The following is a 27,721-nucleotide window of genomic DNA, read 5'->3' as shown; positions in this document are numbered from 1 at the left end:
TAATTTTACAAACCTTGTTTTTAGGCTCTTCTGTTGTCACTGACTCCCAAATGGACCAATACCTGTGCTGGTATCCAGCAAGTCCAAAAATAAATGGCACAGTGTAATATAGATGTACAGTGGCACATCTATGTTTGTTGGGTCCCTGACTCTGCTGTGACATTTGGTCCTTTTATTCTGATTATGTGCCCTTGAGCCCAGGTACAACTTGCTATTTCCCTCTGCTGTGCATCTTCCCTCTCACCTTGCAGAATGGAGAGCTTCTCTGTTTTCTCTTTCCCATTGCATAGGGTCAAGTTCTTAGGTAATGCACCTCATAAATGAATAGCTATTAAAATTTTCACTTAATTTAAAAAGAAATTACCAAAATGGGTGTGTGTGCCACATGGAAAGAATTGATAGTCTGGAAGGCTGAATGTACAGCTTGAAACTGCAGTTGGCTTCATTGTGCTACTGTGTGATACTGGATATATTTGGACAAGAAGTTGAAGGAGATGAGAGATCATAATGGAAGAGTTTGAATAATTTCTGAAAGAATGATGGAAGAGGCTCTTTTAGTTTCAAGTTTTCTTTGTCTCTTAACTTTCATCAGAGTGAGTTACTCAGCATTTTCCATGCTGTGTACGATCTATGTCAAGTAGCTGTCTACTACTGTCTTAGCAGTGAAAACAAATAAGTATGCTTTATTTGAAAAGATGTTGCTTTTCAAAAAGTTGACCAAAATGCTTACATTAATTTTATTAATTGTTACGTCTCCAACTTGTGGTGACCTTAATCTGAAGGGTGCTTTGTGCAGATGAACTGTAAAAACGATACTTACATTGAATGATTTCTTAGTGGTTTCCAGGGGAATTATGGATCTTAGTTTTCAGTCTCTTTTTTTTTTTTTTTGGTCACCACTGAGAGCCAGATTTCTGAAGTCAAAGAAGAAGTGAAAGTATTAGGGAAAATGTTATCACTGGGATTTGGGTACTTTTGTATTTATTGCATTTACATTGGTCTTACTGCCATCATTCTTACTACATAAATGTCTAGGACATGCTCCGAAGCCCATCTTAGTAGGCAGACACTCCCTTTAGTTCCACATTGCTAATACTTTGTCAGAACCTGAAACCAGTTGTACAACCTAATGTTTCCTTATGATTTGAATATCTAAGGGAAATAAGGAAATTTACAGCATGTTGTAATTTAATTTATATTCTTGGCTCAGATACTACCTAAATCTACATTCAAACAGATGAAGACTTATACATTAAAACCCAGATTTACAAGGAAATATGAGTGTTTACTGCAGTTGTTATTTAGTTGTTACCAGGCTCCAATTTACAACTTTTTTTCCCCCCTTTCTAATTATTTTTAATGCCTAAAAATAACTAAAACAAACCGTACATCAAATGGTATACAGATTTTCAATTACAGCAGTTGCTTATGACCTAAGCTTAGCTTTCCCTTTAAGCATTCACAACAATTCCAACAGTAGGAATCATTGATACGTAGATACTGAGTTGTAAACAGATAGAGTTTGGAAAGCTTATATCATATTGTTATGGCCTTTCCCTGGTCTGTGCAGCTGTTGGAGGCAGGATGTTGGCTTGAAGAGACCCTGGGTCTGACATGCTATGGTCAATCCTTTGGTCAGTCCTTTGTGTACTGCAAGCTAACAGGTTTGTAAGCATCTCATTTGGAATTTTTGTGTCTTCTGTTTTATTCCCTGTGGCTATTAAGACATAGGAAGATGATGAAATAAGAAAAATGCAGCTAGCATAGAGGAAACGTGTGGAAAGAAGAAATCAGTGGTGTCTAGGACAAAGGACACAATATAAGGGAAATATAGATAAGGGATACATACACAAACACCCTTTCTTGAGGGGATGTCCTGTGACTGTGACTTTGTCAAAAGTTGTTCTGTTAAGTGCTTTTCTTGTTGACCAGACTCCTTATATCCATGCAAGGGGTTTCAAATGTTTGGTGCTCCTCAGTTCGCTATTTCTCCAGCAGTTGCGTCCTTGCAATTGTTCTTGCTCTGCTGAGCTAAAGTGTTGATGTTTATTCAGGTTTCCTGTAGCACCCATAATTTATGTTTTGCTTTTAGAAGGAAAAGTTTCCACACATTGTTTTTAAAACAAACCATCATGGAGGTTTATCTTGGGTGTGAAGAATAGTCAAGCCAAGATCCTGGAGATGCTTAAATATTTTTAAATGACTGTAGGAAATAATACATCATTTCAGTTCATCTGTATAATGGAAATAGCTCTACTTCCAGACATATAAACATTACCTCATAATCCTGTTACTGAAACTAAGTAACAGTATTACATTTTACTCACATTGTTTCAGTCAATAGCTTGTATGCCTGAGGCATTTTATTTTGTAGGAAAAGACTGAATATATCACTGCTTCAGATTTATGGAGTGCAGTGTTTGTTATTTAGGGGTATATGTTCGGGATAGGTGATTTGCTATGTTGGATGCTGAGAGAGGCCGTAAAATGTTTTCTGGAACATACAGTATTGTGATTTATCTTCCAGTTACTTAAAATGGAAGAGTTTCAATGTTTTTAGCAGCCTTTCTGCCTACTGCTGTGTAGGTTAGTGTTTTAGCTGTCTTTGCAATTGTTGTAGTTTAAGACATTGAAAAATGTCTAGAATTTCACGGACAGTAGCACTAGGACCTTTTGAGTAGAACTTTGGGATGGTTAGGTCCTTCAGATGCTTAAGAGACAGCTACTATTCATTGCTTACAAACTTACTGTTGTGTATATATATGTATTTATAAAAGTTTTATCATAGGTGTATATCTGGAGAATGAGAGTTGGGAGGGAAATTGAACCTGCTTTTTCAGAAGGTTGTTGCAGTGCATGGGAAAAGTACGTTGAACAGTTGTTTACCTTGGGAAATGTTTCCTCACCTCACATTACGTTGCACAGTTGCTTTCTGGATTCTGAAGTTTTTATGTTAGCAGTCTTTTAATTCTGTGGTGCAGGTTGGGAGTCAGCAGAACGTGAATTCCTGTTTTCTATTTAGTCTTTGAATCATAGAATTATTCCCAATGGGAGTGCTTCCTCTGGGAAACATAAACAAGACAGTGGTTTCTGTAGTCTTGGTTCTTTTCATTGCTTTCATCCCTAAGAGTAGCAAAGTTATTTAGGATTGAAGAAGACTGGTAACAGAGTTAGTGAAAGTATTTAAGGGGGCCCTGAGGCTCTCCTCAGGGTTCTTCAAAATTGTCCAGTACCAGAAATACTGTTTATGGAGATAAAAATCTTGCATAAGAAGGGAAGAGTGGCTAATCTCCTCACCTATTCACTTCCCCCCTGCATGTGAAGTGAGACTTGGGTAACAGTATGGGCTCTGTATAAAGAGGGTTTTTTTAGGAGGGAGAAGAAAGGCGGAGTTTTGTGATGTTCTTGATTTCTTTGAGTGCTGTATCAGAGACTATGCAGAGAAAAGAGTTTATTTAATCTTCAAACATGCAATGTCACACCAGTAATTTCACAATTTTTTACCTTGCAAGACTCATGTAAGACTGGATTGTTAGGCAGAAGCCTAACAATGACCTTGAATTTGCTTTTCCCAAAGGGACCTTTGGGTGTCTCTTATCAGCCTTTAGAAAGAAACTTATTTAGCCTCCTTTTTAGAACGTAGTTACACTTATAGGCTTTTTGATGTAGATGTCTGTGCAGTTTTGATAAGAGTTGCTGTTAATATAGTTGCAACGTATTTTGTCTTTCACTGCTTCCCTTCCCCACGAATGCCGAGCGTGAGGGGTGTGCTGGACATTCCTGGTGGGCTGTGCCATTTACCTGTTCGCTCATGGAGAGATTTAAAGACATATCTTGAAGGTTATAAAATTTGGAGGCTTCACAAGACGGCCTTCTGGATAGGTGAGATACAGACTTCTTGCTGTATCTGATATAATTACCTTTTTACACTGTTTCTGTAGTGTCTGCAGGTATGGTCTTGTCCCTTCAGCTTGCCAGACGTGTCTTCTCTTCTGCTCTTAGGTGCTTTATATACTTACTGCATAAAATTTTGCTTAATCCCAGTGAACTGTTTTAAAATTAAGTCTAGCATAAATGCTGGTGGAAATTTAGCATTACTACTTGGCAAGATATGTGTTCTACGATCGATTTTTTTTTTTTTTTTTTTTTTTTTTTTAATTTTTAAAGCAATGTTGCATAAGATGCTACTGAAAGAGTTGATCCAGCTCAGCCTTCTGATTTTGCCATATCTCTTATGGGTGACTGAGCTGCATCACTGAGCTACTAAGGCATGAAGGCACCTTCCAGAAGCAGACACATAAAAAGAGATGCCTAACGGTACTGACTTTTGAGTGGTGCTCTTAATCATCTTGTTCTCATGCTTGGAGAAATCCCAGCTGTCTCACTTCTTTGTGGCAACAGTCCTGGTCAGCTCTCCTGTGCTTTGTACCACGTGGTAGTAGGGAATGGGGTGTATAGTATTTTGAGAAGAAGAGTCAGCACTGTGAGATATGTTAAAAGTTTACTGGGTTGAAGAAAACACGAGTTGGTAAGAAGCTAGACATGCCTCTTCAGGGAAGGTGCTGATGTTTCTGGCCCACAAATTCAATTGCCTGCCTTTGTATCTGCTTTGTATCTGCTGCCTGTTTTGGTTTTAGCATGTGCCGTGCTACACTGTATTGTTGGTTTGGCTGGTGGGATGTCTCTGGTAATAGTGCTGCGAGTTTAAAGGGAAAGGTATGAATACTACCTGCAGGAATGTGCTTTTGGAAAGAGGCAGTTTTTCCCCCTCTGTCAGAGAGATTGTAGAGCATTATATAGCTAACTAAGGGAATTTTGTCAGGGTGCACTGTTTGCTTTTAGTATATCTGAACTATTAATTGCATGTTCTGAAGTTTCTGCTGTGTACCTGTGCACACTGAGGTCCCGGCTCCTGCCTCCCCAAGGGACTGAAGTTTTTTCTCTACGCTCTGGGGCTTTGAACAGGGTAAGAGGCTATGTGGATATTCCTGATGGCCTTAGGTTCCCCATGGTACTAGGGTGGTAAACTCTCGTGCCCTCAGAGTTAATCCACCTTCCAGACTGTGTTTTGAAGGGATTTCTACCCACCCCACCCTGCTCCTGCCAATCTGATTATGGGGAGGTGAGTTATAAATGTAGGTTTGTGGTGGTTTTTTTGTCCTACTCAGTAGTGTGGATAGGGAGCGTTTCCTAGGATCATCTGAAATTTGAGCATGTGTGTTAGCTGTACTCTAAGTCTCTATGCTATTCTGTTGAGGTCTGTGGGATTCCTCCTGTTGATTTGTGTGAAGGAAAATCCCAAGGAGAGCAACATAATTCCTAGGAATTTGGGGAGGAGGGAGATAATTGCCCTTACTTTAGAAAACGTTTGCAATGTAAATGAGCCATAAATCAACTCTCTAGGTGTCTCAATACACTGAGAATTTTCCTGTGACACATCAGTCTCTGACACAGAGAACTTGCCTTGCATAACACTTGTATAATACTGATAATAGCTTCAGGTTTTTGCCACTATTTTTCTGGACTGGCTGTTTTCATTTAAGTAGATATAAACTTAACAGCTAACTAATCACAGGTAAACTTAGTTTAAATTATACTGGTATAACCAGAAACATAAAGTGTATTCCTCTCATGGATTTTTGCTTTGAGTAATGCTTCTATAAATAAATGGCTTCAAGCAGTTAATCACATATTTCAATCAGACAATCTTTAAAAGTGAAGTCTCCTTAAGCAGAAGATTTATCTCTATGTTCACTATCTGTGTTAAAAAGATGATGCTCCTCTTTCCACCAGGACCACAGCAAGTGCTGCATGTAGCAACTTTGCTTGTCTGAGGCTGAGAAGGATTTTTGTTGCAGAAGTGTTTTTGTTTTACAAATACTACCAAAACCATTTTTTTTTCTTCAACCTGAAACTGCAGCATATGATTCTGGTCCAATGGACTAAAGCACTTCAGCAATTGTATGCATGTGAAGAACCATACTGTTAGGTTTAACAGAACAGAGGAAGTTGCTTGTAGGAACTGAGCTGTACAGGCAGGGGTGGTGGGAGCAGTCCAAAGCACTATGGCTGCAGGGTGAAGTGCCAGGGCACTGCAGAGGAGGGGAGGCCAGCAGTTCCCTACCCACCTTCCATAGCAGGGGTAGGACCCAGCATGACAGGAAGCTTTTCTCCCCAGCCCAGAAGGGAATGGTCAGGTGTTGGCACAGTGCCAGGCAGCAGGACAGGGTGTCACAGAGCACCTCCGTTATCTGGCTCAGACCAACCAGATTTGCCAGGAGGGGGTTGTCCTTGAAAATAGCAGGAGACTGAAGAGAGCTCCTGGCCTGCTTCTCCACCACCCTCCTGCTCTGTGTCTGCAGGGAGGAGGTGGCACTCAGCCTCCTGGATGTGCTGCAGCCTGGGTGGTGTGTGGGTGCTGCAAGGAGCGAGGCCACTTGGTGTTAAGCAGAGGGGCTGCCTTGTGAGATCTAATTCAAGAGCACTATACCTTTATGGTTTCCTCCCATTATTATTCTAGTTCAGCATCTGCCTGAAGTGCCGAGGGACCTTATGGACTCACCGAGTCCAGAGAACATGGAAAGGGAGCAGAATCTCTTCTTCCATTGTGCTGACAGAGGGCAAAATTTACTTTGTGTTTTTATTTCTCCTGCAGTAATTGATTCTTCCCTTTCCAACCATATACATTTTGATTACAGGTTGAAAACATCAACTGAATTGAAAATGAAAAAAACCAAACTATTCTTCAGTCAAAAATCAAAGCATAAATAATATAATACTTGATATAAAACCCACAGGGAAATTTTAAGATGTAGTAATGAATACACACTTTATCTCTTACAAGTGTAATTGAGGACCTACTACACTACTGTGATGGTATGGGTGGAGGAAAATATCAGACCATGCCAAATTCTCATTTTAGCATAATGTATATGCATTTGAGAAGTTGCATTGGTACATACCTGCCATGTGGCTGTAGACAAGCCCTCCCTATCTTGTCATCTTTATACCTATGGTTAATGTCTTTTGACTACAGTATTAAAAAGGTGGTGCCATATTATTTTGCATAGAAGCATTGATGCAAACGTCTCCTCTGGGTATAGACTGATTATCATTCTCAGGAAATATTTGTTGTGTGAGACAATATCAGTCATTATTCTAAACACTGTAGCTACAGATTCTTCTTTTTTCCCACCTATTATCAGCCTGGCTGGTTGTCATTTTAGAACTTTAATCCATGTAACATGCTACTCAGTGCACTTGGTGTATGTGCTGTGTGTCAGTTAATGGGAGGTCTGTTCGGGAAATCCATTAAACTGCTCAACATGCAAAATAGGTTACAAGTCATTTGAGGACAATGAATGCAAACACAGAACTAAGACATGCGCTGGGTTGGTTGAGATTTGTTTTTAGCAATTACTCTGAAATACTTTAAATAAAAACTTTTCTCACTCATGTCACTGTGCTTCTTGCTGTAAGTTTGTTCCTGAATGCCTGTCTGTAGGCGTGTGCACAGCATCTCATATACTATGAGCTGCAGCTGTTATTAACAGAATCCTTGAGAAATATATAGTGACATTTGGATAATTCTGGCATTGTTATGTAAGTTAGCATTTAAAACCAACAATCTGACTTCCTTTCTAGTGTCTTTTTTTATAAAGTTGGTCTTCTCTATTAATAACAAAAAAGAAAAAGGATGGTGTTTTTCTCTGTATTTTTCTTTCTTTAAACTACTTTTGTTTACAGCTGTATTAAATCTGTAGTTTGATACCATACAGAATGGTGCAATGATGCAGAGAGCCTCAACATTTAAGTGGAAATTTTCAAAGTAACTTTTAAATGAAAGCAAAAGCTAATGCAAAGACAGATACTTTAAATCTCAGTTCCCTCCCTCTCTAAGATATCCCTGTTAGGAGTCATTTAAATAAAGAAATCATTGAGTTTTTGACTTGAATTTGATCACTGACTTCTCAGCCATAGCTACTTTTGGATCCCCCTGACCTTACTGCTCAGCAAACACAGACAGGTGACTTCATTTGCCTACTTGAATCAACTTACTCAACATTAAGATCTTCCTTATAAAGAAAACAATGATTTCTTCTATGCTGCTGTTGGAGAAGCAGAATCACTGTTACCTTTTTGCAGCAGGGGAACCTGCCCGTCCTTCAGCCCTCGGGAGCGCAAATGTTCATGAAAATTTCCCATCATCAAAGCACCTTTTCCGGATAAGTGGGAAGAAGCTGCCACAGCGGTATTCCTGTCCAGAGGTCTGTTGGGCATGGTGTGGTGTGTGCCTGGTTTGGCTTTCTGGCTTCCTCTTTTTACTGGTCTCAACTAATATTGCAGAGAGGAACCAAGACTGTATTTGACAAGCACATCCATCTGGGCAATGTGCCTTCGAACTGGTGCTTGGAAGAGCAGTCTTACCTCCACTTTTGGCCTTCTCCTTTGGGTTGATAGGAATGGTAGCACAGCCAAGTGGGATCTAATGAGGGAGTGATCCTATTTTGAAAAATAATTTATGTGCTGGCACTGTTGCTGGGTTATCTTTAACTTAGATAATTTCCCAGATCTGGTCCCTGTGCAGCTACAGCAAATGGTTGTGTGTGAGAATGGACATCTCCTGGAGACAGGATCGGTGGTGAGCAGAGAGGCACCTTCTCTTGCTGACAGAAGTAGCTTAAGTTGCTTCTTTGAGCTACAAGCTTTGAGACAAGTCTCCTTTTCCTCAAACAATGTTGTGCTCCTCTTGAGCCCTGGAGGTTTGCTGTGCTTTTTGCCTCATTAGTGTTGCATTTGCCATGCTTTATTTCTGCCAGGGGCCAGTCAGGGATGCTCAAGAATGAGGGGGAGGGAAAGGTGGATGCATACCAGTATCCTTCAAGGGTCTACCCCAGGTGTACAGCCTTCTGGCAGTCAGTAGTGCAGGTACCTGCTGAGTAAAAAAAACCCCAAAACCACAAAACCAAAACAAACCACTAAACCCAAAAGGCTGTTGCTGTGTTCTCCATGACCCTGCCTTGATCAATTTTCATGGTTGCTCTTTGTATCATTTTACATCTTTGGCAAACACAGCATGCCTAATCTATTTATTTTTAGCTGCTTTTCACCTTATCTGAAGGTAATTCTGGAAATAATTTAATCTTATGTCCTTGGTACTTCTCATACAAAAAGCACTCCTGAGTTGGTTTTTTTTCCTGGAGTTGATTTCCAGCTACGTTACTGCTGCATTTCCTGTGGATTTTGCTTTAACTGACCATTGATTTTAATTTACTGTTTTATTGCTTCCTTGTAGATGTTTATTGCTGTTGGAGTCACTGAGCATTAAATTTCTTTCTGACTGTTTCCAGTTAGTTTAATCAATACTAGAACTTCTTTCTACTATCGGGAAAATTTGGTACAGAGGTGATCTGATGAAGTGGGTGTGCAGCAATGACTGTATGGAGCAGTACTCATCTGCTGGAACTTCCTGTGTCCCTGTTGTTATCTTTGGGGTTATTCTCAATTCTTGCACTTTGTTTCCCTATGTTAATTGATCACTAATTTTAAAGGATCTCCTCTTTGTTTCAGGGAATTTGAGTTCCATGAAGAGTGTTCAGTTGAGGCAGGGAGGGAGGAGTTTTGGGGATAGAAATTTTGGGGAAATTTGAGATGTGTTTCAGCCAGCTTTATTACCACGGCCATATTGTCCCCATCAGAATAATCTTAACAGTTTTTAATACGACACAACTCTTCTGTGCAGAATCTGTGCAGCTTCTCTGTAACATCCTCCTTTGCTGCGTAACTGCAGTTCCCTTTTTCTTACTTCCCTTTACTTATTTCAGTTTCAGCCACTGATATTGAGGGAATGGGGGCTCAAGGAGCTGGCACTAAGTGTGGGAGAGCAACTGGAGGCCAGTGCTGGCTGATGGTGACAGGGGCAAGGCCATTATTCCCTTGCCAGAGCTTCGGTGCAGGGAGAGTGTCTTACTGAACCACTTTGGGAAGAATTCCTTGCATGTGTAGGAGCGGTTTGGATGATTAATGAACACCACAGTAGGAGAAAGTATCTGGCATTGTCAGCAGAGAAGGAGCAGGATGGGAGTGTGGTTAAGAGTCAAGTTGACATTTGTGACAAAAAAATGTCTGTGTTTTTGGTTTAATTGGACAAGCCTGTTAAAGTGAACTTCAGGCAAAGTTAAAGGAGTCATCCAAAGAGAAGGGTTTCTTTGTTTTGCTTTCTGCCTAAAGCTGTTCTTTGAGACCCTGCAATAACTGAGGTCATAAGAAAAGGAATTAAACAGATGTCTAAATCAAGCAAAATAGCTTTCCAGGATCCTTCCCCTGTGGAAAATGTTTTGTTAAATCACTGTCATGGTAATAGAGTGCTGAATACATCATAACATACATACTTCTGCTAAATAAACAGAAAAGATGGGGTTACTTTTGCCTTTGAAAATAAAAAGTTTATCAAACTGTGTGGGAATATTGTAGTCTTAAATTTAAGAAAATAAGAACTTTGTGACAGTTCAAAACTCTTGAGCTTTGCCCTGGGAAACTGGGATTATTCCCAACCTCCAAATAAATATAAAAGATGTTAGCTGGGATATTTAAAATTCCCTGATACAAGTCTGAAAACTGGGGAGCATGAATTTACATATTTTCATTTAATCTAAAACATTTTTTTATCAGAAAGTACAGTGTCTTTAAAATTCCAGAAAAACCTTCACTACAAATCTTTCTCTACACTTTACAGATGAGAAACAGAGGTAGTGACTTATTTTTGTGAGCTAATGGCAGTATCAGAAAGAAAATGAACATAACTTGATTGTCAGTACAGCGCTTCACTTTTTTTGGAGCTTGCCAACTTTGTTGAGCATTGCTGATGACTGACCATGCGTGAAACCTGGTGCAGATATTTGTTGTAAATTATTAACAGGAGTTCCAATAAAAGTGGAAATTTCTAGCTTTGACCTATGCTATTAGTATTGGAGCTTTCTATACTTCCTCTTTGTCATTATGAATGACCAGATAATGGACACTTTTGGGTGTCTGCAACCACACTGTTGTCCTTGATAAGTTCTTCAGAGTTAGGTTTTCTTGTATTTTTTTCCCTCTGTAGTTAATTGTTTAAATCTCTGGCAAAAGATGTGTTCCCTCCCTGATATTTACCTTAATAGTCTGTTTTAATAGTAAATATACAGCCTTGTGGTTTGCTCATTTCCAAAACAGGTCAGAGACCAACCTGAAATGGCTGGTGTTTCATGGAGCATACTTCCTTGGGGGGTGGATGCTGTTCTGTTCTAGGAAGGTTTCTAACTGAGGATGAACGGTTTCGTGTTTGTTTCTGTGGTGAGGTGAAAGTAGTTGCACTGGGGTGAAGTGTTACAGTCTGGCAAGCAGCCTGACTTCCTTTGGCTTGGCAGACAGTAATGATTTATTTTGTCTGAGATTCCTTATTCGTATTGGATGGGATGAGTGCACAGCCACGCCCGGAGCTGGCCGAGTCGTGCTGGCACCGAACTGGGTGAAAGGGAGATGGATGATCTGTGCAGGATGGAAGAGAATAGCTTATTAGCATCAGACCAGTGTGTACCTAGTGGGGATTTTTACTGTAAGGTTTCTGTGCGTAGGTGTGGGCATTTTTTGACATGGCTTTGATTTGTTTAGCTGTTCTGGATGGTTGGAGAAAGGCATGTAGGGTAGAAAGAAACTAGTACATGTTATAATCAGTGCACAGATTAAAATGTTTAATTCTGAATTAAATAATTAGGGTGTATATAATTTTTATACAAAGTAAATTAACAGGAATCTTGATGGGAACAAAACAGATTAAGATGTTTGAAGTGTTTTTAAGTTCTTTTTTATAAGTTCTGTAATCTAACTGTATATATGCATAAATGGATTTTTAAAAAAAACAGCGTTTGTGAACATGGTCTGTTTGCACTAGGCAGGATGTTAAGCTGATTGTATACCAGATATCAAGGCATTTTGGAAAATTTCCCAAAAGGAAAACTTGAGCTTGTCAACTTCAAGATAAAATGATTTCTTCTCTCTTCCCTCTTTTTTTTGTATTTTTGGAGGGCCACTTCATTAGATGCTTTCATTTTGAAAGCAAAAATTGTTCATGGTATGTGACTTTTATTAATCTAATACATCATAAAAAGCATACCTTATTATCCTAGGATTTTTTAGAACATCCTGTGATACGGATGTAATGCTGTTTACCTGTAATATTATGTATCAGATGAGGTCCTATTTAATTTTCTGATAGGCATCTCTGTTGCATAAGTGTTAAGAAAAACAAAACAGAATTTCTAGGAAAAAAGTTATCGTCAGATTTTATTTCTGTATTATCTCAGTGTCAGAGTTAGATAGCTTTACTGGTTGCTGTAGTTTCTAATTTAAGTTGGGCAGATAACATCAACCCTCTTTCCTCTGAGCAGCTGGGGGTTTTTTTAACACTAACCGTCTGTCTTGTTAGTGTAATGGGAAATTCAGGTTGGTTTATCCTAAAAACTAGTTATTTGCCTTTCATAGGCAGTCAAATAGACTTGGGTCTGAAAGATGAAGCAGGGCATTTCTTGGAGTCTTTCCTGGCTCTTTTCCTGTAAGTCCATGCCCAAGGTATTAAACAGTCAGTTGCAAATTAATTTGAGTAGGCACTGCTAACCTTGCATTTTTACGTGCCTACTTTGAGATTGTGTCCATTTCAGGTCATTAGCCTTTATTAAATGAGAATGATCTTTGTGTTGCAGAAGGTTTTACTTTTTTTGTAAACTTTTGTTTGGGAAACTTTTGTATTTGGGCACGCTTGGAAAATGGCTTACTGGTTGTTGCTCAGAAGACACTTTGAGGAACTGGAAAAGGATGCCTCTATAGAAACTCAGAGGAAATGTTTTGCTTGTCAGAACCAATTAGCTTGAAAAATGTTATCTGGTGTCTAAATGAAATTACAGATGTGTAAGACTTTCTTCATAAACAGGAATGTTTTTGCAGATAAGATGTTTGTTTGTCCCGCCCTCCCTTTTTCTTTCTCCTCTTTCTTTCCCCAGTAACTTTCCTATAGACTGATGCTGAAAACCAAGCATTTTCTACAGTAATACTTAATGCGTTCACTGGAAAAGATGCATATTGTTTTGTTTGAAAGGCTGATTTAATTGCAAAACATGACACTGATCAAACTGAGGGGTTTAATTTATTTATTTATTTGGCCGTCAGCTCCCTTTTACCTCATAACTATTAGAACAAGACTGAGTGTTGGACTTGTTCATAGACATCCTCTTTAAAACTGAGCAAAACTACTCAAAATCTTCCAAAGTAGTTGAAAAAGGAAAAAAATTACAAATTATGTTCTAAACCCATCTTCTGTGGTAGCTCTTGTCATGAAGGTTGGGAAATAGACCTGAGAGCTTGGAGAAGAGCAGATGAGAGCTTCAGCCTTCAACTTCTTCAGGAGGTGACAGGTTTAATATCTGAGTAGGAGAGGGACTGGGAACTTGTGTGGGATGTACAGGTCAGTGTGAGAGAAGGGTGAGTGGAGGCTGAAGGAAGTACCTCAGGGGGATGGAATTCAAGATGCAGTAATCCCTCCAGCTGTGCTCTTCACAGCCCACTCTCTGCTGCACTGTACCAGTTCATGTTAATAATGAATTGTCTTGTGTGTATACAGGGCTTCATATTTGCTTTAATAAGAGGGTGCATATAATGTCAAAAATTATAGTAGATTGGAGGGTTCAGAGTAATTTTTACCAGGCTTTAGAGACCTCTAATAGCATCATTTTCTGAGCAGAGATCATAACCCTAGGTAGGGTTGCAGTCACTCTGGGTCCTGTCTTGAATGACATGGATACTTGGTCCTTATTTGATATTTTTTTCTACTGTCAAGGTCACCACTTTGGGAGTTGGATCATCATTGCCTTGAATCAGAGCAGTGGGCAGGAGGAGTAAACTTGGCACCATCTGAAAAATCTGATGCCTGCCATGAGGATGGAATAGAAATTATAGACTGCCAAGATTCTTTTCACCTGTATCTGAAAGGTGCCTCTGGCACTGTCCACTTGCAACAGCATCAGCTGTGTGAAAGGGGTGCTGTAGGTTGTGTAACAAGCTCTCAGTGGGCGGTAGTACTGGGAATTCAGGAAGATTAAACTCTGTGAGGAGAAGAACCAGTCAGTTGTGTTGCAGTGAGTCAGTTCAGACTCTTATTTCTTCTTTCCTCTTTTCTGTCACTAAAGGACCGGTTCTGTTTTAGCTCTTCATTCTAAAATTTGCCATGGGCAGCTTTGAAAGCTCTAGTTCAAATGAGTATGTTTTAAGGAAAGCACTGACAGAAGCTGTTAGTATTGTCACAAGGACTGTTGATCTCTAGAGGGGCTTTTCTCTTTATTCTTTTTTGTTTCCCTTCCAGAAGAGGGTTCTGTGTTTCCATTAGTGGCTTTTTTTGTTGTTTTGAGACACTACAGTCATACTACAGAGAGCTTACTTAACAGTTTGTGATCAAAACAAATAGACTTTGAATCTGAAGACAGAAGCCTCTGATGCAATGTGAGTAGAAATAGGGGTGCCAGTGGATGCTTGCTAGTTCTTGTCTACTGAAGCAGATGATTTGGGTACCCTGTGGTATACCCATGTACAGGAAGGTCACTGAATCACTAGAGTAAAGGTCAGGGATGTGGCTCATTTACAAGTCTGGAATCAGGTACAACCATGGTAAGAATATGCCATTTCAGCATAGAGGGCTGCTTTGCAAAGATTTATACCACGGCTAAATATACACATTGTGCAAGCAATATGACTGTAATGTTTTATGATTGCTACAGCAGCCTTTGATCAAGACTGTGGCTTATTAGTCAAAAATAAGCTTCCTTTGCATATGCAAATTTTCACTAGTCTAAACAAAACACTTAATTTGCTATATAGATGTATTCACTTTTATCTTTTATATGTGCCTGTATGGTGTTTTCATAGGTAATCAGGATGGAATCCAGAAAGCTGCACATACATTAAATGTCTATTGCTGTGGGGAGTGTGAACTGCTACTAGTTGTCTTAGAGATCTGTGGGTTTGAGTGAATGGGGAACCACAGCATCCTCACTGAATTGACTGCAGAATGTGAATCTCCTACTGTCCTCTTTAGGGAAGTATTATTGTTGTGTTGTAGCTAAAAAAAATATGAATAGCACAGGAACATAAAAGGTGGAAGGAAGAATCTCTGAATTTCCTGCATTATATTGATAACTTCAAGTATTGAGTTTTCACTTGCGTAAACTACTGCTGTGAGATCATGTAACCTTTACACGTTTGTGGTGACTCACTGGTTGTCTGTAGTTTCTATGCAGATGCATTCCTTTGCACGTAACAAAGTTTTTAGCATCAACAAGATAAATATACTACTCCCTCCCTTGGGTACCTTGTAACTAAGAAGTTAATGTACTAGAGAAGGACAATTAGATAGATTAGTTTTTCATTTTGTGGTATGTGTCAGTGATTAACTGGGAACTATTCTAGTGACACTGACCCTCAACCCATAAAGTCAGTGTTTGCTCTTGCTAAGCAAAGTCAGTGCTATTAGATGGTGATTTAGCAGAAAATTCTGTGTTAGGATTCCTGAAGCATCTTTCTCACTTGAGCTGTGCTTTAAGAGGTAATCTAAAAAGAAAATACTCTTGTTGCTATAGGGATAAGTTGGATGATTTATAGGCATCTCGTTAAGGTTTTTCTCAGAAGAAACCTAGGCAACTGGAAAATGTCCCGGCACAAGCAGTTTGCAGCCACATCGGTCATGTTGCGGAAGGCACTGCTGGGTGACACTTGGAATACCAGGTGGTGTGGGTTGTGCAAGAACAGCTGTGGAATAGCATGAGTGCCAGCTAGGAGATAACCTTGGACAAAATGAAAAAAAAAACCAAAAAACAAAAAACAAGTTTATATGAGAACAAATGGTTTTGTAAAGCAGGAGCAGTGGACTGTGAAATTAGGTTGTCTGTTGCATTATAATACATTATGATCTGAGGTTTTATTTTATCCTCTGCTTCATCTTGAAAACATGATTCAGTATCTTGTTTCTACGTTCAGATGTATGGTGTTTTAAACAAAATAACTTTTGAATATTTTGTTTGTTTGTTTGTCCCTGTTCCTTCTCCTCATTAAACAACAGTAAAAAATTTATTACCTCTTTTGTTATTCTTGAGAAAGTATCCTTGAGACTATGATATAACTGAAGAGCATGAGGTAGGGTAATCTTAACTTACCAAGTTACTGATGCCAAGTGTGTGGTTTTTAAAGAGTTATAAGGAATTCTGTTATTAAATTAATTTTTAAAAAGATCAAGTTAGCAAGTGAATTAACTTCTCTGTAGAGGTTGGCTACATCTTAACGTTGTGGATTTCTTTTCTCTATGCATAGTTTGAAAAAGAAAAGGCAAGTGAAACAAAACACGGAGACTGTCTCTGCCAATTCCCCTGGATCTCCTGTTTCTAAAACACCTTCAGAGAAAGATGATGAAAGTAAAGTTATTTTGGAGCAAATCAGTTCCTCTGGAGACAACTGTAAATTTCCTGGGGAAAAGGAAACTGCTCCAGACAAGGAAAAGAAAAAGAAAAAATACAATCAGCTGAAAGACATCAGACGCACAGAACTTAAAAGATACTATAGTACTGGTGAGTTATTTTAAAGCTGTAGTATTTTGAAACATGTTTGTTTTTACAGCTTATTAATGTACTTTTCTCATATTCTATAGGCCTTTCTTAAAAGGATAATTGACTTTGAATATCCTTCCTGTAAAAGCAAATAGAATTATATAGTTCTAAATATCATCAGCTTCTAACTTAAACCTTGCAGTTCTCAAAACCAATATACTTCTTGCTTCTCAGTTCTAAAACTGTGTTGTTATAGGCATCAATTAATTTATTATTGCATTTTACTTTAATTATTTTAAAGATTTGTTTTCAATGTTTTATGGTATTTGGGTTCAGTTTTTTTGGTGGGGTTATTTGTTTCATAAATTGATGTATACCAAAGACTTCAGTCTTAATTCATATTCATGTTTGTCTGTTGAAATGTGAGAAAGTAAGTAAATTAACTACATATTTTTAAACAAGATGTCAAAGGGCTTATGTGATGGAAAGCTTGCTTCCCTCTTATCCCCCCAGCTGTATAAGTAACTCAGTTAATTTTAAGTTCCTTTTTAGATTTATTTTTGCAAGTAAATAAAAAAATGAATTTTGCATAAATATACGAGATGAGTCATATACACATCTGTTTGCAGTTCTGGATTGTAATTTGTTAGATACTCTTAAGTAATTTTAGATATGTTTTATGAAATACTTCTTGTTCCAGATTTTCTCTTGGTATTTTGTTAGAATGAATTCTTAGATTTGCAGAACTCTGGTTCCATCTTGTAAGAAATGCCTTTTTAAAGAGAAGGAAGGGAACAGAAAATTATAGCTACTCTCAAAGCAGACTTCTTTACTGCTCACACAGTGAGTGCATGAATGCCTGACTCCTAAGGAGGAGTCCTTTTTAGGAGAAAAAAAAAAATCTGCAGCAAAACTGTTATATGTTGGCTGGTGCATGTGGACTAGCCCACAACCAAAGAATGTTTTTTATGAGGCATTACTTGCCATGAAGTAATTGGAGTGATGTTTCTTACCAAGCGCAAGAGTTTACAGTGATCAACCTGTCATTTTTGGCAGATTTGATTGTGATGAGATCAATAATTTGGAAACTAAAAAAACCACTTTGTCTGAAGTTCTGACAACACTGTTCTTGATATAAAATCTGTAGAGGAAAAACTGGAGAATTTTTAATGAATGAAGCTGTAAATTCTTTCTGTCTTGGTAGCACGCTGATATAAAAGAAACCCAAACACACCAAAATATAAGCTTCTGTTGCATTCCTAGTAAAGTGCTTCTGCTAAAAGCAGTGATTTATTGTTGGTTTGTACCTAGAGGAATCTGGGGGTTTGTAGCTGAACTTTGTTTCTTTAGTATTTCAGGAGTTTAATTAAAAACTACTGCAGCAGTTGACACTTGGGATGGCAAGATGGGGGTTGATGTCACTTAAGAGTGTGGCCAGCTGGTGAGGGACACTGTAAGGCTCTCCAACTTGTCTTTGACTTGTGATCCAGCAGTCAGTACAAACTCAGGTTTTACTAATGTTTGTTTCATAAGCGTTCCTGTGTTTCATGTGGACTGGCATCATTATGAGATTGCTTGAAATGCTACTGACCATCATGTATATATGCAAATCTTCTGGGTTCTGCAGAAATACAGAATTTCTGTTGAGAAATAAAATAGTTTAATGCTGCTGTTGAGCTGAGCACAGACCCGACTGACAAAACCTCAGAGATGAAAACTCCTTTCTTGTTTAAATGCTGCATTTTGGTTGCTCCTAAAGAAAGATGTTTACTCAACTGGAACATCAGATTGCAGATTCGAAGGTTTAAATAGATACAGAAAACAGTTGATTGTTAGACAAGGGCAACAGCTCCATGTTCTCTGTGCAACTTTCAAAATTAAGTAATTTCAGTAGAACTGTTAGTTGTTGCCATAGTGTTAGAAAGACTGGGGGTCTTATACATGCCTTCATCCTCTGCAGCTACTGCTCACAGTGCCTACCTGCTTAGCTGTTTGTTGCTGTTGCTCTCCTGAAAGCTGCCACCTTCGCTAACATACTGAGTAGTTTCCAAGAGCAGTCTGAAGAGCTGGACTTGTTTAAGTAGTTAGCCTTTTACCTGCAAGTGGCATGGCAGAGGACAAAACAATGTCTCACTGAGCTGAGTTCTGCCAGAAGGTGTGCATTCAGCAGTTCTCTGCTGGAAGATGTGTTAGCTGCCACAGTGGGAAGGTACTGCCAAATCTGTAAAGGCTTTATCTTGTAATCGTTGATACACTTTCATATGAAAGTGGCTGAGACGGATTATCCATGCATATACAACTGTCTTCATTATTTAATATTAGGGATACATATACCTTGGTTTTCCCCACAACATGTTTATTTTTCCTTCTGACTTGTCCCTTTACTGATGTTTCTGAGATGCTATGACTAAAATGTCCTTTCTCTATCTCTCTCTCTCTCCCCCTGTTAACCATTTTTCTAGTTGTGTTTTCACAAGTGCTTGGGGTTCTTGATGGTTGTTCCTTCCCAGTTACCCAGCCTTGATTAATGTCTGGAACATGGCAGTGGGATTGGAGCTAGATGATCTTCAAGGTCCCTTCCAACTCAAACAATTCTATGATTCTAACTTTAAGAAAATCTGACACGGGAATTACTGGTTTTGTTTTTTTCTAAATGCTTTCTGCACTTTGTCAAAATACTAAAGTTTTTCTTGTCAGAAGAAGAATCTATTAGATGTAGCAACAGCCTTGCATATTCTCATGATGCACACATACTTTGTTTTGTGGCTTAATGGAAGTCCTGTCATAAGACAATATGAGCCTAGAAGAGTTGTGTCTGTCAGTCTAACAGAATGAAGACCACTGTCCTCTGTATAATCTCCCTTTCATATTTTACAGGACAATAAATTATTCTTTATTTATTGTGCTAAGAGATGGGGGAAGGAACGTCACATCTGACTTCAGTTTGTTCCTTGCACACCACATCTCTTCATTAGAAGCTTGTGAATGTGTTGGCCTTTATGAATTTGGAATTGCTGACAGTGACATCCTGACTTCCACTTTGAATGCTGTGCCTTTTAATAGGTAACATGCAGGCATGACGCTGTCAGGAGGAGTTTGTTGACTCAGTAAATCTCTCTTCTCCGGTGGAAAGACTGTAACACACCTTCTGAAGGCTGTGCAGAACTGGAGGTGGTGGTAGTCCCTGAGTGTTTAAAAGACTTGGATTATTTGAGGAAGGTGGAAGCGCAGTGGTGGAGTGAGGAGCTGCTCGCCGGGTGTTCTGGTCCGATGTTGTGTTAATGCCTGCAGCCGGCGGGTGGCACCGCCGAGCCGAGCAGGAGGAGAGGCACCCGGGGAATCCTCTAGAAAGGGATCCTCCAGCAACCTGCCCCAGGCAAGACTCTTCTGTACAGCGTATCTGTTAGCATTGTCGTGGCACTGTTGCAAAAAACCTGATGGTACACAGTATTGATCATTTCTCTTAAGGCACTGCTGAATGAATGAACAGGTCCTACTCTTCCTAAGGTTTCTCCAGCGTAACCTCGTATTTTTGTGTTCTGTTAGCTCTTGCACTGTTTTTCAGTGTCACTATACTTCTGGATTAATTTGTACCATTCAGCATCCAAATCTCACCCAATAAGATATTGCTTTGCAGTTACAGCCTTTGTTTTCTTGCCTTAAAACAACAGAGGCACTAATACTGCTTATTGTTTGTTCCTGAAGACCAATGGAAATAACAGTCGTTTCTCCTTATTTTTGCCTCCTCTCTTGGCTTATGTGGTAGTCTGCTTTTTAACTTTATCTTACCCTTTCTGCTGTTGTTGCAGCAGTAGGCTGCTTTCAGACTTCAAGGATGTGTCTGTCGGATACAGTGGAGCGGTTGCCTAGGTACTCTGGCTGCCCAGGATGCTGTCCCTTTCTTCTTGGGATAACCTAGTTGACCTACTTCTGCAGTGTAGCTGCTTGGTTCAGATACACTTTCTCAGGGAAGTCTGTTTTTGTTGGAAGATGTTGGCTTGACTCCTGTGAGATTAGGAAACCATGATTCCTGTCAGGAATTGCTAAACTGGATGAAAATATTTGTTTGTGTTTTACCACTGAAGACACTGAAACATTGTCTCTGTGTGACCTTTTGAAAGTAAGCAGGGTAACAGTGGTCAAACACAACACTGAATTTCATCCATATACTTATTCCAGCATGGTGTAATGTGTCTATCAGATGTCCATAATATTCCTATATTCTACTGATTTTACTTGAAAATATAAGCAGTTGACAAAAGTGAGGAATTGGTCTCCATTAAAGAAAAGAATACATCATCAATAAAAGTTTGGTTTAGGTGAGTTGTCCCACATCAGAGTTATTTTTATCAAAACAAAATGCAGTCCAGTTCACTAGCTTATTGTTCTACTCTGTCATTATAAAGCCATCCTTTCTTGTTCACTGCACAGTGTTCAATTTCTGCAGTGAGTGGGAGGTGAAATTAACAACACCTCTTCTTATTGTAGCTCTGATTTCTATCCAAAACAAGGAGGAGTCCTAAACACCACGAGAAGGAAAATGGTATGTGCTAGTTTAATGAGATAGTGTATCGTACATTAAGCAGGAGGTGCCAGAGGCAGAAAACAGAAGCCTTTCTTTGATTTGTCCTCCCTGCCATCACTGGAGCAGGGGGTGATAAAGGAGCAGCGCAGCATGTGTGTAGTTACCAATCCTCTGAATGTTCTGGGTAACTGGCCAAGAACAAATTTTAGTAAATGAAACAGAGAGGGCATAGCAATTTTCATCACTCATAATGTGTGAGATTTGCCCTGACTGGCACAGAAACAGCAGAGGCAGCTCCCATGATACCAGCAGTACTTACTCTGTTTCAAAGTTGAAAGTTACTTGCCATGCAGTGGAAATTTACTGAGAATTTGAATTTAATAAAAAGGCAGGGCACTTACTGAATGCACATAGTTAGGCCTGATAAATAGACTCAATCTGAAGTGGACTTTTCAATATATATTAAACTGGGAAAAAAAACTTCCTTCTTCTAGTGAGTCCTGGTTTTGTCTTTTGTATTACCTGGTACAAAACAGTAGGATGCAGTTGAGGACCTAAATAAGGTGCTAGTCGTAAAAAGGTAGAAAGAACTAAAAAAAAAAAAAAAAAAAAAGTCTATACAAATTCTTGCTGGTAATTAGCTAATAGTAATGAGACCTAATATCTGGGAACTTGATTTGGTGAGCCCTATTCGTGTAACTAAGTGTTTTCTATTCTAAGTAATCCAAGTAATTTAAAAACTGATCTACTCAGTATTGTGTTGTAGCTTAATACAACTATAAGAGGAACAAGATCTGAATTTTTCCAAGTTCTGAGAGCTTACCGTAGCGTTTGTGTTTCAGTTTGGCTTCAGACAGCAAAAATGAGGGTAAATACAAAGAGGAGTGAAAAGGGAAATAATTTGTTTCTTCTAGAAACAGCATAAAAAGTAGTATATGTGGTGATAATTGCCTGTATAGAATCACAGGAAGGTTGGAATAACTTTCTTATGAGAGTAAACTGGATGCAATGGGCAGTGGCTAGTTGAGAAGCTTCAGGAAGCTGGTTTATGTAAACCATGTGGAAAGAGTGAAGTGGACAAATGACTGAAAGGCAGCTGTTTTCATATGACTTGTTTTGGAACAAGAACAAATGGTCATGAATCCCAGTGGATCAGTGGTAAGGCCACCAGGTTATATTCAAGCTGTGTTGTTTATAGGTGTTTACTAGGAACAGTTGCACAGAGAAGGGATGCCTTGTTCACAGGCAGGAGAATTTGATTTAAGCAGTAAGTACTAGTAATAATGCTGTTAGCTTTTAAGTTCTGAAAATTTGGATGGAAACAACACTGGGCAGGTGTGGAATCCTCTTAAAATTCTCATCTTGATGAATAAGCTCCTTTTTGTTGTAAAACTAAGTAAAAAGACACAAATAATTGAAACTTAGTTGACTTACATGGCATAGCCTTCCCAGGCAAGCTGTTGTGTGTTCAAGCAGCAAAATAAATGAAGAAAAACAGCATGTATAGTGTTAACAGTTTTCTAAAATACCTGTGTTTTATCTTGTGGTGCCTAAGTATTCCTTCCCTCAGAGCTGCTTTGTTGAGAGGCTGATTTTTCTCACTCCATTGTCTTTGAGTACCTGATGTAGTGGATAGTCAGAAATTTTCTGATACTTTTGTGATAGGTGCATTTAGGTACTGACACTTACCTGAACAGGATTCACAAGTAATGCTGTCAGACCACAAAGATCAGTAGGCAGCTTCTTGTCCACCCATCTCCAAAATGCTCTTCAGCCTGCTAACACCCAAAGTGAGTACAAATTCACTGAATCTTCTTTGTCTGAATCCCCTCATCTCTCAAAATAATTGCCAATCCTTTTTATCTCCACCTTTGTATAAGAAACCTGGAATTAGCTCTAATTATCACCATATCTGTCCCAGAGTGCACTTCCATAAACAGAGTCAATCTAAGGTGTGTGTGCTGCTGCTAAAAGAGGATGTGCTGCCTGTCCTCCTGAGCCCAGCTGAGTGGTGCCAGTCCCAGCCTTCAGCTGTCGCTAGCCCAGAGAGGCAGGACCTGCTTTCTCTAGGTTGGCATCTACCAACTTTGACCAGTGCTGAGCTGGTAGCAGGAACATGTAGAGGAAGAAGGTTGGTGGAGTTGCCGCTTTCAGCAACAGTTTCATTGTAGGTTGGTTTAAGCTGCTTGTGGACCTGTGTCCAAATTCAGTCCTGCTTCAAAGGGATTAATGTTGAGTTTGCTTTCAGGGGGAGCTGTACAGAGTCATTTGCATTGTGTTTGTTACCATGAGGGTAAATTCATTGAAGAAATTAAAGTTAGATGTGTGAAAGGTTGGTTTTTAACCATTGCTTAGTTTGAAAAGTCTATGTGGTGTTTTTTTCTTAAAAAAAAAAAAAAAGGCAAAAACCACCAGAAAACAAAACAACAAAAAAACACAAACAACTATAAACTATATGTTGGAATTTTTAGTGTTTTCTGATGGAAGTCTGCTTTTTCTTATTCCCACCATTTTGTTTCTTAACTTAGTCTGACTGAACTCCATTGACTCAGAGGCCTGAGAGAAGCGGTGTGGAAACTTTCCTTCCTGTACCTGAATTTCCTTCAGTAACTGAAAACAGGATGTAGAGTTTACTAAGAATTGGGTTTCTGGCCGCACAATTAGATACCAAGTATCTGAATAGCCCAGGCAAGTGACAGAAAATAAGGACAGCCTTCTCTCTCTGATCTAAAGATACGTGTGGCTTTCTTCTTGCAGTTCGCAGTAACACAGCATATCTTTGTAGTGCGTTCAAAGATCAAAATACTTCAGCTGTGGATTGATCCAGTTTATAAGTTGATAGCACAAACACCTGCATGGACTATAAATATTCTGCAAGTGACCAACTTAGCCAGATAAGCTCTTACACATGCAGTGAATAATGGGGGGGAAAAGAGTATTCAAGGGAGCACTTACCAGATACTTTATTACTGTCTTTATCAAACTGAAAATGTAGGATTCCCCCCTTGTTTTTAAAGAAAACCAGGGAAATTAGTTGATTATTTTCTTATTTTTTTTTTTACTCCCATGTAGTTCACCTTGCTATTTTTTTGAGGTGTAGGCTTCTTCTATTTCACATGTATGGTCACTGTTGCTATGTGATAAAACAGCTGAGACTTCATTGGCTGATAAATCTGGCAAAGCATAAAATTCCTTTTGTCCTGCAGCTCCAACTGGCTTTCTCAGTGCACTCATGAGGGCCTTTTCTCCTACACAAATAAACAAGGAGAGCAGGATATTGTAGAGTCAGACTGTCAAACACGGGTTTTGGCATAGATTGAATGCTTTTGAACTAAAAACTGGAAGAAATGATGACAGATGGTATGAACAGCTTCAAATCTTGAGCCTGTGTGTTTCTTACATATGAGTAAAGCCGAAACTCTGGACGGGGAGGAAGTTTCTGGATGCTGAATCAGTGAATTGTCTTGCTCAAGTTGGTGTTTCTATGGAAGCTTGACTTACCACTGTCAACTTGTACAATGCTAATCATGCTACTGGGGAACTGCCAAATAGGCTGGAGGATATAATAATGCAGTTTTGGGATTCTTGTATACATACCCAGTGAACTCAGCAAGTTGGTAGCAGCCTGTGCTGAAGTTTCTATTGGTGCATCTTTGCTTTGACTGCTATTCACACTTCTTAGGTTGAAGCTAGCATGTGTACCTGGACGCTGTGTAATTACTTTCCTGATGTACGTAGACCTCATGGATGGTAGCTATTTAATCTGCCTTAGGTAGGAGATGTCCATTTCTTGCTGGCCATCTTTTGTGTGGCTGAGAAATGTCACTCATAAACTTTTGCTCTGAAGGAGAGTGAAGCACTTGGCTGAGGGCAAGGTATTTGGCTGCTGACAACAGTTAACCTCAGGCGGTGTTGGTGTGAAGCAGGACTTCAGTCAGCTTCTGGATAGCTCAAATGAACAACGTGCTCCCAAGTCCACCTTGCACAGGCTGTTGCAGGTTGGTGAAATAGCAGTGGGGAGAGACGGTGGTCAATGAAAAGTAGGTCAGGAATAGTCCACAGTTTTGATGACACCACAAAGTAGTTACTCTGAGTGCATGGGAACAAGCTCCTGTCACAAAAATGATGATCACTTCCTGTTGTTACAGTCATGTCAGTATTTCACTGTGACTGTCCAGGGCCAGAATAAATACATGTTTTTAAGTACTTCCACAGTAAGTATAGTTAGATCATGTATGCAAAATACAGGAGAACACTTACAAGTACTTTCCCATTTGCAGTTTTCTGTGGATTTCCATTTCAATGTTAGACTCAAAACTTTCTGTAACAAATCTCCTTTCACCATTTTCACATCTTTCAGCAGTTTCACCATTTCTTTGTCTACACGCAGGATGTACAGAAAGAGACCTGTCTGTGAAGTGGAAGGCTAAAATTATCACACATGTCTTTGTATCCAGGCATCAGTAGGAATTCAAGACAACTTTCTGAAAAGGAATTGTGATAACACAGATCAGACATACAGCTGATATTGAAGAGAGAAATCAACTGTCCTTTTCTAAAGGAAAGAACAGAATTAGGACTTGAATCTACCATCCATCTGCTTCAGCTCTGGAGTGTCTTGAAAAATCAGCCCCTACCTACTGCCACATTCCCATTCCCTTGTTCTTCCCCACCCCATCCCTCTCTTCCCTCTCTCATCCTCAATGCTAACACCAAGCTTGATTAAATGCCACCTTGCCCTGGGAGAATTAGGCAAGTTGGGATAGAGTGAAAGTTCATAAATTAGACTAGGACGAGATGAAACTAAAGCTAGGAAACTATTTACTGGTTTAAAGCATAATCAAAAAATTAATCTCCCCAGAAGCAAGGAACTCAAAACTTTGTTTTGTATGATAGTGTGTGTAGATCCAAATCATACACTGTTGAATTTTGAAATAGTGTTGCACGGGGTAAACCCTCACATATGAATGCAGTGCGTGGTGAAGAGCACTCTATAAAATGTATGAAAAGGTCATAGGAAGATGATGAGCTCTGCTGTTAGGACATATATCTTGTAGTTCCATGATGCTAATACTAACAGTTTATTTGTGGTACTAGAGTAGCTGCTTGTGGTTTGGATCTTGTTCTCTGTTACATTAACAGTTGTATAGTGCCTTAGAGATAGTAATTGTTGTATAATTTCTTATAGAGACTAAACTGTTTAAGATCCACTTTAAAACTAATGAGAGCTTCCCTGCCCTGTATCTGTCAATCCTTCTTACAGCTCTCTTGTCAATGAATTTCCTGGTTTTATGCCATCTGAATATTTCTCATTGTCCCTTTGTCCCTCACCATCTTAAAGAAGAATAAATGCATTTCTTACATCTATGTTTTCTGTTTAAAGTTTCTTTCTTACGGTAGCCCATGTTTGATGTAGCCTACATCCATATGTCTGGTGGCTTTCGTTCTCTTAGGTGGTAGTTCCAAGTACAGCTGAGTGCTATGAGGAGCTGGATGTTGCACAATGTGAATTAATGCTTTGCTGCTGCTGAATGGGGAGGTCTTGTGCTTCCTCTCCCTGCTTGGAGCAATGTTTTTTCTCTCCCTCTGAACCGACACTGCCATTTATCAGACCACAAGGTAAATGTAAACTTAAAAATAAACTACTGAACTGATTTGCTAGATCACTGCCCCTTCGTTGAAGTCAATTCAGTAGTTGTGTGGGTTTTGTTCCTGTTGAATCCAGTAAATCGAAATCAAATGATTCTTGACATGCAGTTCTTTCGTTTTCTTTCAAGTATTTGCATATGGGGGAGTTTGGTTTGTCCTGTAAATGCTTTCTGCTGCATAAGCAGTATTGACTGCTTCTGAGTGCAGGGTATTGTACCATTACTTTTAGTTATTTAACATACTCTAAATACCTACCAAGAGCTGTTTACGTCCCCCCCCCCATGCTCCCCTACACCTTTCTTCAAAGTTTTATTCCTTTTGTGTAAGGAAAATTATCCAGTTTAGGTTCTTAATTCCTATGCCACTTTTATTTCTGCCTTTCATTTTTATACCTACCTTGAACAAATACTTATTTGGGAACAGTATCTCTAATAAAAATTTTAAAATAAAAACCTGATTTATAATATGAAGTAAGACTACCTCTGCAGTGAAGCTCTTTGGCCAGCTGCCATCATACAGTCTTGGACAAGTGATCTGCAGATGTACAGCTTGTGTTTAACTTTAGGCATCTGAGCAGTCCCTTTTGTTTTGGATAGTACCCTTTACCTGTGTTTGGTGTTTTGACGAACACTTTCTCATATTACAGTATGACAGCGCGAACTGTCAATTCCAGTTAATTAAGGAACAAAACTTCAGTACTCTCTAGTGTAAAATGTTCAAGAGAGATGCGCTTACTTCAGAGCCCTAAATTGCTCTTGGAAAACCTCACCCAGGCACTTGTGCAAATCCTACCCAAAAGGAAGCTGCAATTGGTATCTTGACATCAGATAAATCTCCTCCAAGAGCAAGACCACGTATGGTTTAATAATACAGTGAACAACTGTTAGGTTTTTTGCTCAGTACGTATTTCACTCTTGTGTAAGGAGAT

At 39.2% G+C, this 27,721-nt stretch overlaps 1 protein-coding gene across 6 annotated transcripts in view; it reads left to right on the top strand.

Annotated features, from left to right (window-relative positions):
• The window catches only part of NCOA7 (nuclear receptor coactivator 7), a 91,869-nt gene that overhangs the window by 28,383 nt on the left and 35,765 nt on the right, over nucleotides 1-27,721 (top strand). For all 6 annotated transcript variants that reach the window (XM_050314362.1, XM_050314363.1, XM_050314358.1 and 3 more), the window contains one exon: nucleotides 16,387-16,640. In XM_050314362.1, coding sequence (XP_050170319.1) covers nucleotides 16,387-16,640 — 254 coding nt within the window. The remainder of the gene's footprint in view (nucleotides 1-16,386; nucleotides 16,641-27,721) is intronic.

Source organism: Myiozetetes cayanensis, unplaced genomic scaffold (genome assembly GCF_022539395.1).
Source record: "Myiozetetes cayanensis isolate MyiCay16 unplaced genomic scaffold, myiCay2020 scf2-11, whole genome shotgun sequence".
NCBI lineage: Eukaryota > Metazoa > Chordata > Aves > Passeriformes > Tyrannidae > Myiozetetes > Myiozetetes cayanensis.
The sequence above is the reverse complement of the archived record's forward strand: the minus strand, read 5'-3'. Positions and strand labels throughout refer to the sequence as shown.